Below are 12,028 nucleotides of genomic sequence, written 5' to 3' on the forward strand. Positions count from 1 at the left end.
AACTGCACCCCATCTGATCCCGCCACACCAAGGCAAAGCACTAACAGCAGGGGTTTGGAGCAACAAGGTCCCCAAGGAATGCTGAAGGTAGACTTTGGGACCAGAGCATGGTGCTCCAACAGACTGGAGTGGAAAACACTCCTACAGGTCAACAAATGATCCTTGAACTAACTACAAGCTTTTCTTTCTTATTTTGTTTTTGTCATTGCTTTGTTGTTGTTGTTTTGTTGTATATTGTTGCTTGGTTTTGCTCTGTTTTGTTTTTGTGCATGTCATTATCTTCGCACGTCTGTCTAAATAAGATAGGCAGGATGAACAATCTGGAGGAGAAAACAATGGGACTGACATGGGAGGGGGGGGGGAAGGAAGTGGTGTTAACAAACCCAGGGACAAGGGAACAACAAGTGATCCATATTGGTGGTGAGGAGGGTGTGGGAGGTCTGGTAGGACATGATCATGGGTAATGTAACAACGAGGAATTGCTGAAACCCGGGTGGGGACTAAGGATGATAGTGGGACAGGAGGAAAGTCAAGGGAAATAGAGGAAAAAGCTGGGAGGCAAAGGGCATTTATAGAGGTCTAGATAAAGTCATATATTATTTGCAAATATATTTATATATGAGGATGGGGAAATAGATCTATGTGCATATATTTATAGGTTTAGTATTAAGGTAGCAGAAGGACATTTGGCCCCACTCAAGTACTCCCTCAATGCAAGAATACTTTCTTCTATTAAATTGGCATTCTATGATGCTCACCTTCCTGACACAACCGCTGAAGGCAAATCAGGTGAATAAGCAAATGCGGTGAAGAAAGCTGATGGTGCCCGGCTATCAAAAGGTATATTATCTGGGGTCTTAAAGGCTTGAAGGTAAACAAGCAGCCATCTAGCTCAGAAGCAACAAAGCCCACATGGAAGAATCACACTAGCCTCTGTGATCATGAGGTGTTGAAGGGATCAGGTATCAGGCATCATCAGAACAAAAAAATTGTACCATAGTGAATGAGGGGGGAGTGCAGAATGGAGACCCAAAGCCAATTTGTAGGCCACTGGAGATCTCCTTGCAGAGTAGTCTCGGGGAGGAGATGAGTCAGACAGGGTGCAATGTAACAACGATGAAAAATACAACTTTCCTCTAGTTCCTAAATGCTTCCTCTACCCCCCAACTATCATGATCTCAATTCTACCTTTCAAGGCTGGCCAGACCAGAGGATGTACACTGGTACAGATAGGAACCTGAAACACAGGGAATTCAGGGAGGATGATCCCTTCAGGACCAGTGGTGTGAGTGGCGATATAAATTATCAAGGGTTCACGAGGTGAGCAGGGAGGGAGGGGTAAAATGAGGACCTGATGCCAGGGGCTTAAGTGGAGAGCAAATCTTTTAAGAATGATGAGGGGAAAAATGAATGTACAAATGTTCTTTACACAATACATGTGTGTATGGATTGTGAGAAGAGATGTATGAGCCCCTAATAAGACAATTTTTAAAAAGTATTAAATTTGGAAAACTTAGCCTATCCACCCTACAGCCCTCTTTTTGTCCCTTTAGACTTCCTTTTATCCCCTGAGCTAAAAAAAAGAAAACATTTAAAGGAACACAATTTGGGCCTCTGAAAATGTCAAAACTTCTGTAAATAAAATTATCCCTTTTACTTGATTCCTTTTTTTTTAAAGAAAGTGTAATTCTTTGGGGGGAAATGTTAGAGATATGGAAACTTGGCTTCAAAGTGTATACACCTAAAAAGTTAAACATAGTGAAAAGATGAAGTCAGGTAGACCAGAGTACTATTGACCTAGCCATCTGCAAACTTCTATTTTGGAAAAATACGGTCAGATTGTTCCTTAGAAGCAAAGATGATGAGTTTGGACTTTCTGAATGTACTTTGAACATATTATCAAGAAGGAACCTGTCTCTGGAGAAGGCTATCATGCTTAGCAAAGTAAAGGGCCAGCAAAAAAATGAGGAAGGCCTTCAATGAGATGTCCTGGTATAGTGGTTGCAGCAATTCACTCAAATATGCCTAGTATTGTGAGGCTAGCAGAGGACTCAGCAGCTTGGTGTTATCTTGTACAAAGACTTGCTATGAGCTGCAACCAACTCCACAGCATCTACCCACAGCAAACCAGACACAGCATCTTTGGGATAAACCTAAATACCAAATATATGTGTGTATAAGCCGAGTTTCTCAACACATTTTTTAGGCGGTTTTTGTGGTAAAATTAGGTGCCTCTGCTGATATTCAGGTCGACTTAAACTTGAGTACATATGACAAGAAGAATCAATCCATCTGATTTATGGTGCCGACAAAGAATATTGAAAGTACCAGTTGTTCCCAAAAAAGAAAACAACAATAACAACCAAATCTATCTCGGAGAAAGTAGAACCAGAATGCACCTTAGAAGCAAGGATGATGAGACTTTGTCTCACGTAGCTCAGACATGTTTTTAGAAGAGACCAATCACCAACAAAAGACGCCTTGCTTGGCAAAGCAAAGGGGCAGCAAGATGGATTGACTCAGTAGCTGCAATAATGAGCTCAAACATAAGAACAATTGTGAGGACGGCCCAGACTGAGCCATGTTTTCTTCTGGTGTACATAGGGTTGCTGTAAGTCAGAACCAAGTCAGTGGTACTTAACGGCAATCTTTGAGACATAAACATGCGTTTGCGTATGCTTATGGGATGTGCATCATTAATCCATAGTTATCAAATTCATAAAGAAACAGAGACCTGTCTTAAACGCATCCTGGTGGATAGACTTTGAAGGCAGTTGGGCTTGGGGAACAGAATCTGTTAGATCAGCCCTTCTAGGATTCATGGAAGACTATACTAGTTTCATCAAAACTTAGGAAAAGTAAATGGAATGAATCAGAAGAAATCCAATTGTCATGAGGAGGAAGGTCATGTACTGAGATTGTGGTCAGTGACTCCAGAGATGGAGTGTTAGTTAGAAGCACAGAGAAAAGTGGGTGTGGAAAGGGGGCAGATGAGAAGAATTTAGTGCTTATCTACTTTACCCTGCCATATAAATAAAGTCAAGTTTAGTCAACTGTTGTAAATAACTTCTTTTACAAGAACTAATTTCCTTTAGTTCTTTTTGCCCCTTCAGTTAAAGCTTAGCCATTGGGTATTGCCAAGAAAGTGAAAGCCTGACCTATAAAGAAAAAATGGAATATCCCTTTTCAAACAGATTTTTAAATTGCCACCTACAAAGAGCATTTTTGTAAAAAGAATTAATTTCTTAATGTAAACCAGTTTTTCTATTTTATAGCACATTTGGAGAGAGCAAATTGGGTAATAGGGAGGTTGTGTTTTTGTTGGAAACATGAGCGTTTTTTTCTTTTTGATTTAGTGAGAAATCATTTATTCTTCTGATTTGTAAGCATATTTTACATATTCCAGTTAATACATCAAAAGTATAATGTGAGATTTCTCTTAAGAATGCTAAGACCACACATGTTAAACTCAGCTAGCATACTGTATTAGGCTATTAGACAGACGTCACTTTTAATATCATGACACATACATATTATATATTTTTTCATTGACAGAAGAGCATGCTTTTCAAAAATATTTTATTGGATGAAACTTTCTTATTCTCATGAAAACTTAATTCTTTAATATAATTTATTATGCCTTTTAAAATTTCTGTTTGATAAAAGCATTGGTACATTATAAATACCTGTAAAGAAAATAGAGTTTAAAATTTGAGGGAAATACTTTATAAGATTCCTCTTTTACACTGGACAAAAGAAAATCCACACACAGGCACTAAGAAAGACTGACAATAAAAATATTTTTATGTCTGAACAATATATTCCAGTTGAAGACATTCAAACAATGACTTTGTTTAAATATTAAAGCTTCCATAGAGTGAACCTTTGGCTACAACCCAATAAATTGGTTGGGGATTTAACCGGGAAAAGATTCTACTAGAAAGGTTTAAGGTGGGAGCATTAGAAGTAGATGACCTCATCTTCCTCCCCTTAGTAGCCCAGTGCTGAACCACTGGTCCAGCAGGCACCAGCACTCATCTAGGAAAGGCAAAAGAAGGAAGTTTAGCTCCAGCTGTTTCATGTATACCCATTCACTGACCTCTCTGTCTCCATTTTTGTGTATTACTTGAAAATTGAGCCCATAACTCTCAGGTTCTTTTCAGTATTAACACCTTTTGATATTGCAGATATATTCAACTCTTCATATTAAGCAGCATGTGAAATGGTGAAGGGTAGGATGACACTGCGTTTCTTTTAGAAGCACATCGCTCATGTAGCCTGGGTGCTGCTCTGAAAATAACCTGGGTCTGCACAAATTCCAGTGCTAGAGTCTAGGGCGAAAGCTGGCTCTACCAGCCACACTCTAAGGCCATACGGGACACACTCCAATACGCTCATCCTAGACCAGTTCAATGTCTCTTGTGGCCTTATGAAGTTCAGACGTTGTGGGAAAATTGCTAATGACAAATTAAATAAGGGAACAGCAGTATGGTAAGTGATAGAGCTGATAGAGCTAGAAGTTAAGAAGATGGCAACACATGGATTAATAGAAATGAGCATCCAACTGAGGTGAGATTAAAAATATATAAAACTAGATTTCAAAGCGATTTTTAAGGGTCTAACCTACTTTTTTCTTTTTCCCTGTAAATGCAACATAGCCCAACTAGAGATCATGACATATTCTCATTCTTATTAATCATTTCAAAATCCGATTGAAAAGAAGTTGAAAGTAGTTTGGAGGTTGTTTGCCCCTCCTCCCCCCGACATACATGTGCACTTTGGACCCATTCATGTAAATTCAGATGCCTATATAATCCTGACAAGTTGGTGCGTTAAGTGCCACTGCAGGTGGCCTGGAACAGAACACTCTGAGTGTTCTTAAGTCTAACCGAGCAGTGGCTACTCAGCTATGGTCAAGGAAATATGGGTTCAAAAATTAAATTGTTATATGAAATCTCCTACTTTCAATATTCCCTAACATTTTTAAAGCATTGTACAAGTCAAAGCATGAATCTACCTAAGGGACAAATGGGGCCTAGGGGTCAAATGAATGGACATTCAGTTTCAAACATTCAAAACATCCTGTTCTAATGCAAATGGCTTTAAAAACCCAAACCAAATGAAATCTCCCATTGCTTCTGATTATGAATAATCTGTGACCACATTGACTCTCCTCCTTATAAATTATCTCCTGTTCATTGTTATCTTAAAAGACATGACTAGGAATGGCCAAGTCCGAAGTGTACATTTGTATGGAGAAAATGGTTCCACATTAGTTCTCTCAATTGTGTGGCTGAGGGAGGAGTCTGGTTCAGAAAATCGGACAGAAGAGAAAGACCAGAGCACAGAGCATGACTCCACTGTGTCTGTCCCTGGGAACTGTCTACGGGGCACGCCCATGGAGAAGGAACATGCTACAAGCGCTCGAGCAGATCATATCAGAGTCTACGTTCTGGTCTAATCTAGCTTTCCCATCAGGTTGTCTTTGGAGTAGGAAGGCGTGGGGTACAACTCTATGAGGAACTGTGAGTCTTACTTTTCTGACTGCTCCCTGGGCATCAGATTTGCAGAGCACTATGGCAAGGCGTTCTTGCGGTGCAACAGTAAGCATTTTTCTGCTAACAGAAAGGTTGGCGGTTCAAAACCACCCAGGGGTTCTGTGGGAGAAAGAGCTGGCGATTTGCTTCCTTAAAGATTACAGCCAAGAAAACCCTGTCGGACTTCTCTGGTCCTCACATGGGGCTGATCAGCGGCAAAGATAGGAGTCTGTGGGTTGTACAAACAGTTAACATGCTCGGTGGCTAACCGAAAGTTTCCAGAGGTGCCTTGGAAGAAAGGCCTAGAAATTTCGAAACAACTGCCAGGAAGTTGATTCTGATTCCTAGTGACCCTTGAGGGCAGAGAAGAACTGCTCTGGGTGGGAATCCCCAGACTGTAGCTCTTGATGGGAAAAGAAAACTTCCTCCTCCTCCCGCAGATTGGCTGCTGGTTTCTCACTGACCACTTTGATGTTAACAGCCCAGCACAACCCAATGCGGCTCCCATAAAAGCCACCGAAAAACCCGTGGAACACCCTCAACTCCTGACAGGCAGGGGATGATCATGAGCCAGCATTGGGAAATCACGACCATAACCAGTCAACGTGAGATGTAAGCTATTAGGACAAATATTCTTTCCCTCCGTCTGTACACTTTCATTTTTCAAATAAATCTGTTGTCAGGGCTCTGCTTCCGTTCTTTCTTTGGAGAAATGAGTGGGCTTAAGGAGGCCTTCTCATAAGGTGTGGCAACGTCGTGGGGATTGCTCTCCACAAAGAGCAAAACGCTAGGTGCTCGCAGGGAGCACAGACACGTGTGGACAGAGCTACAGTCATGTCAGAAAGCTGGGTCTCCTACTCGCGCTCGTTCTCTGCAAATGTACAGTTGGGGAGGAAACGGAAAATGATCACAAAGGATATTAGAACCGTACGGATCAATGACAAAACAACCACATCAGATGCAGGCGGAATCTAAGAGGGAGGAAGAAGCGTGAGGATTTGCACCCCAGGAGGACGCCCGCTTTAGTTTTCCTCGTTGAGAATGGTCACCAGGGCTTGCAGGAGCCGGTCGTCTCGGTGCTTGTAGGGTCTCGTGTTGTAGAAAACGTCCACGTAGTCGTGGTAGAGACTGTCCTCGGAGTCTCGCAGCTGGGAAGGCTGGGTCAGCTTTTCCAGGGCTGCGTAGAAGTTTGCGTAAGGGATGTCGGGCTTCACACTGGGAGACTTCTTTGGTGATTGCTTGGGGGGCGAGTTTTGGCTGAAAGCGCTTTGCAGGAGCCGCAGCATGGCCTGGGAAGGGGCTCCCTCGGCCATCTCCTCGGGTCTGTCCCCCACACTGCTGCGGCTGGGGCTTTGGGCCCCTAGGGGCTTCTCCTTCCTGCTCTCTGGTGGGGGCTGCGCCTAGAACACAGAATGGCACCGACAGGGGGGAGAAGGTGCATTAGTGACAGAAAGACACGCGAGCTGTCGTTTGGGTAGACGTTCACAGAGGCAGTGGGTGCAGGTGGGTGTGAGTGTGGGTGCGGGGTAGGGGTAGGGGCGCTGAAATGGCACGAGGCTGGGAGTTCCACCTTCTCAAGGTCAAGCTCTCGTCCTTCCCCTTCCTGCGGTACCAGGACACTGTTCAAAATAGCTCCGCTCCTCACAGGTCAAGTGGAACCAGAATGACCCCGCGTCCTGGTGCTGAAGCGTGAATGTCACGGTGCACGCCGGTATTTACTAAGGTGGTACCAAATGGCCAACGACTCGTGCAATAGGCGCTGCCCGGATGTGTGGCTGCCCCAGGGGGTCTGTGTCCCGTTGCAGCCACGTTTGCCGCTGGCTTGTATGAAGGGGACGTGCAGAGAAAGTGGGGTGGTCGGCTGAGCCAAGGAGCTGGGCCGATCTGAGCAGATGCCCTTTGTGCCCTGATGGGAGTATGTCCAAAGGCTGACAACGCACGGGGGCCCCAGTTATACACCTTAAGGACACTGCGAGGGAGAAACGCCTGCAAAATGGCCCTGCTGCCGGGATGGCGAAGAGGTGGCCCCTGGAGCTGGGATCCCGGAGAAAACACCCCCATTTTGCAGAAGGTCAGTGGGGTCCAATTCTGCACTGCAGTCTTCCTGCAGCAAATTCATGTTTCTAAGCAGCCGCGGCCGGGAGCGGGACCCGCTAAGGGCGAGGCTGTAGGGAAACTCAGGGGAGAAACACGAGGCTCATCTGCCCGGAGTCAGCATCGTGTTTGGGTTTTAGACCAGGGACATCGGCGGCACTAGAGGGCAAGGTTTACAGAGTGAAAAAGACACGGATTGAGCAGAAGCCAGCGACCTCAGGACGGTCAGGTTTAGGAACTGGTCTCTTAAATGTGCAGAGAGAAATTGAGAATGCGTAATTCCCTTTGGTGCTGCCCTGGGATATTAGCGGAGGGATCAATAGAGAGAAGCTGAACGATTCGGCCACATAGAGCTGCGTGTGTGTGTGTGTGTGTGTGTGTGTGTGTGTGTGTGTGTTTGTTTCCTGGAAGGTGGACATAGTAGCCTCTGTCCTCCCGAGGTTGCAGGGATTATAAATTTTAGAAATGGAGTAGTATCCCCCAAACCGGTGCGTTGTGTAACCTCTATGCCTGTGGTTATAAATATAATCCCATGGGTTTATAAATGGGTTGTCTTTGCTGTGTTAGGGAGGCGGGCTTAATGGAGGCTGTATTTGGAGTCTATTTCGTTTGAGACATAAAAGTGAATCAACAAATACACTGCGAGGCACAGCAGAGAAAAGTAAGAGTCCAGACCAAGAGGTGGGGGGGGGCGGGGGGGGGGGGGGGGAGCAGACGCTCTGAGAGACACGTTCTTTCTTCAGAAGCAACAGAGGAAGAAAACTTGTCCCCCAAAGTGGAGACCCTGAATCCAGGCTTCTGGCCCCCCAAACCAGGAGACAGGAAGCTTCTGTCTGAATGCTAATTCCATCTACTGTGGTCTTTCTGTTATAGAGGTACCAGACAAGACACTACACCTATGCGACTCCGTGATAATGTCTAAAAACTAGGTACTGTGCACACGTTAGGTAGATATGATTCTGCATAGACAACGTCCTGGACAATTTGAGCCCTGTCATAATCAAAGAAAATCCATGTTAAGAAATATAATAATTGTGAGCCGTTCATTTTCATGTCTAAGTTCTGGATTGAAGAGGGGAAAAAATGAGAAGAAAACAGTGATATCATCCTCTGGGAAATTAACAGTTTATTTCCAACTCCCCCTTCCTCGCTTACCCCCACGTCTAACTTTCTCCCTCCTTAAAAATGCCTGGGCAGCCCGCACTGCGCAGACTGCTGCGGTGAATAAGAGAGCATGCGGAGAAGCACAGAGCCTCACAGACCTCCCCGGAGTCGGCCTCCTTCTCCACGCCTCTCCGGTCATTCTGCACGGTGTTGTAGGATGTGTACACGCGGGGCTGTTTCATGTGCTCCGGCAGAGAGGAGGTCCCATGCAAAATCAGCTTCCAATTCACGATCCTGCCTTCATTTTGCATTCTTCCAGACTAATGGAAAAGCACACGAATGGTTTAGTGTGTGTTGTGAAGAATAAAAAGCAAACACGCTCATGGCACCCAGATAGGATTTTCTAAGTAAATCCCAGTTTCCAAATTCTGTGTATTCCATTCATAGGGCTCTATGTAAAGAAAGGTTAATTACAGCATTCATTTTGGCTCTGAAAGCTGAAACTCGACAGGCTCAAGGATTTTAAAACTGATTGATTTCTGACTAATCAAATATTTCATGCAAAAGGCAGAATTCTCTAGATGAGCCGACTTTTCCACATTAGATGTGTCCGAGGAAAGGCAACTATTTCATCTATAACTAGAATTCTATTTTCCAATGTTCAACTTGTTGCACCATTCCAGTTGGAAAAAGTCTAATCACCCTTCAACATTAATAAGACCTTAAAATAATGTACTTGTGGGAATAGTAATAATTCTCAGATGAAACTATTGTGTCCCAAATAAAATGCTGAACTTGAAAACACCTAAAACACATCTGAAAGCATAGAATCAGACGTTGCAGACTTAATATAAAATAGTCACATCCTGAAAAACACAGTTTTTTGGTTTCCTGGTGGGGAAATTAAATTAAAGACTAAATCTTGGCCAAGGTCAAAACAGAACCATCTACGAGTAACATGTTCTAGTTCTCCCCAGGGAGCAGGGATTTTCCCAACTTTCACTTCTGAATCACAGGCTCCGTGACCTTTAAGGCAAAAGCTATTTCCAGACAATAGAAGCGACAGTGCCTACTGAATTTATATTTCTTTACGACATCTCCAGAAATTCAGAATCCTCTCTTTTTTCAAAAGTGATCTAGAAGCTGCAATCCCGTGCTGCCGATTCCCGCTCCTTTTTCCTCTTGGGAGAACCAGCGGAAGCATCGTTCAATTATTTCCTCATCTACAGAGAACTCTGGAGGCATCATGCAAAAACAAATCACTCAGCCGCATTTGGGCCTCTTGCTCCTCCACTGCTCCACTTTCATTTTTGTGGCTGTGTTACAATCGCAGTGGGATAGCAAAGAGGCTTAGCAAATCAAATGAGGTAAGCTCCTCCATTTGTTGCATGATAGAAACAAACAAAATAAGCCCTCCCAAGTAACGTGGTTTGCCTAACAAATACCTGCTTCTACACAGCTACTGGAATAGACCATTAGAAGGGCGTCTCCGGGTGACTCCAGCAGAATGCCGGACAAAACTGGTGTGAGCAATTCACTGGGAATTCAGCTGCTTCTGGTGGCTGAGTAGATCATCTATCTGGCTACTTTCAAAGCGTCTGACATGCTGTTTGCCAGTGGATCTTTTCGTCTTGCTCTGTGGACATTGCTTCTTCTTCTTTTTTGATTATCATCTTTAAGATCAGGAGAGCAGGGCTTGAAATACTACACGTTTTCCTTACTTCTAATTAGTGTCAAGTTCTTTAGACAATGATTAACGAAGACAGCAGCCTTGAACGTGTTTAAAAGTGAGATCGCGGTCCTCCTCCATGCTCCCCCTTAGACATACGAGTACCAGTTGCCTCTGAGTCTTTCCCTATCAGAGCGACCCCAGGCGGGTTCAACTAGAATAGAGCTCTATAGGGATTTCCGTGACTAATTTTTCAGAGGTAGGTGGAGCTGAACTACCAACCTTTCCATTAGCATCTGAATAAATTGACCATTGGTACCACTGAGGGAACATTCATACATACCATGTCTGTAATTCGCAAGGTCCAGGTGCCTACTGGATTCTCTCCCCATGTGTGAACAGACATGAAATCCCAGTTTTTAAAACCATTAGGAGATGTGTCCCGCTCTCGTTCGGCCAACAAGACAGTGCTGGTTCCTGTTTTCATGCAATAGACACAAGATAATGAATGGCATGGTCGTCCTCATAGTGGAATGCACACTGGCATCTAATAACTGAAAATGAAATCTGGGAGGGCATAGTCCTCCTAATTTCTTCTTTCAGTATAAAAATAGGAGAGATATGTTCATAAGAACACAATGTTTTTGTCCACAGCACATCACCTGGCATATAATAATTTCCAACAAAGAATCTTTGGGCATATAAAAATTAGTGCTAAGAGTAATTCTAATTTCTGAAGCCCAAACTTCCTATAAATTAAAAGAAAATAATAATTATTATTTCTAAATGAAAGGTCAAATTATGAGGTCTGTTCATTTATATTTTAAAAGATCTCACCAATATTTCTGTTTATAAGAAATCACAGAGGCATGGCTTCAAAGTGAACAGAGTCCATCTCAGATGTTAAGACTAGCTGGGCTGGGTCAGTGGTTCACCTGTTTAGCTACTAAAACTACATGTGCAACCAGTGCAAGTGGTGGCAGGTTCAGGCCCACCCACAGCTGTCTTGGGTGAAAGGCCTGACAATCTACTTCTGAAAAACCATCCATTGAAAGTTTGACTCTGGCACACATAGGATTGCCTGGCGTTAGGATCGACTCAATGACAACTGGTTACTTCAAATGTCTAGGAAGTTCATACACTGGAAGGACAGATAGACAAGAGAGATTCAAAACATTCATGGGAAGATGGAATTAAAAGGTCATGGTATATTTTCTCATCAACTTTTGGAAACCCCTCATATATAGATCCCTTAATGAGATCTATATCAGTATCCCTTGAAAATGGCTAACTGACTTACAGGTAACTCAGACTTAACTACCACCATCAAGTCAAAATTTGCCCTTACTTTGCAGAGCTGTAGTGCTGCAGTGTGTTACACGTTACACATCGGGAGGTTACAAGGTTACATTTCAAAACCACTCTCTGCTCCTGGGGGGAGATGAGGCTTTCTACTTTCATAAAGAGTTATAGTCTCACCACAAGGGCCATTCCACCTCCCCTACCACTGAGTAGGGTCACTTTGAATAAGAATTGACTTGATGGCAGGGAGTTTGTTTTGAAGTAATTTAACCAATCCCTACTCACAAGAAATCCTTCATCGCAATCCCTTTCACTTGTTGCA

The 12,028-nt window shown here is 43.6% G+C and overlaps 1 protein-coding gene across 1 annotated transcript in view; it reads right to left on the minus strand.

The window, feature by feature from the left end:
* Nucleotides 1–3,562: 3,562 nt before the first annotated feature.
* PCSK1 (proprotein convertase subtilisin/kexin type 1) overlaps nt 3,563–12,028 on the minus strand; it is a 52,631-nt gene continuing 44,165 nt past the window's right edge. Inside the window, exons 12-14 of the mRNA XM_075541300.1 lie at nt 10,748–10,881; nt 8,894–9,055; nt 3,563–6,937 (exon numbers count right to left, since the gene is read on the minus strand). Coding sequence (XP_075397415.1) covers nt 6,560–6,937; nt 8,894–9,055; nt 10,748–10,881 — 674 coding nt within the window. The 3' untranslated portion in view covers nt 3,563–6,559. The remainder of the gene's footprint in view (nt 6,938–8,893; nt 9,056–10,747; nt 10,882–12,028) is intronic.

Source organism: Tenrec ecaudatus, chromosome 2 (genome assembly GCF_050624435.1).
Source record: "Tenrec ecaudatus isolate mTenEca1 chromosome 2, mTenEca1.hap1, whole genome shotgun sequence".
NCBI lineage: Eukaryota > Metazoa > Chordata > Mammalia > Afrosoricida > Tenrecidae > Tenrec > Tenrec ecaudatus.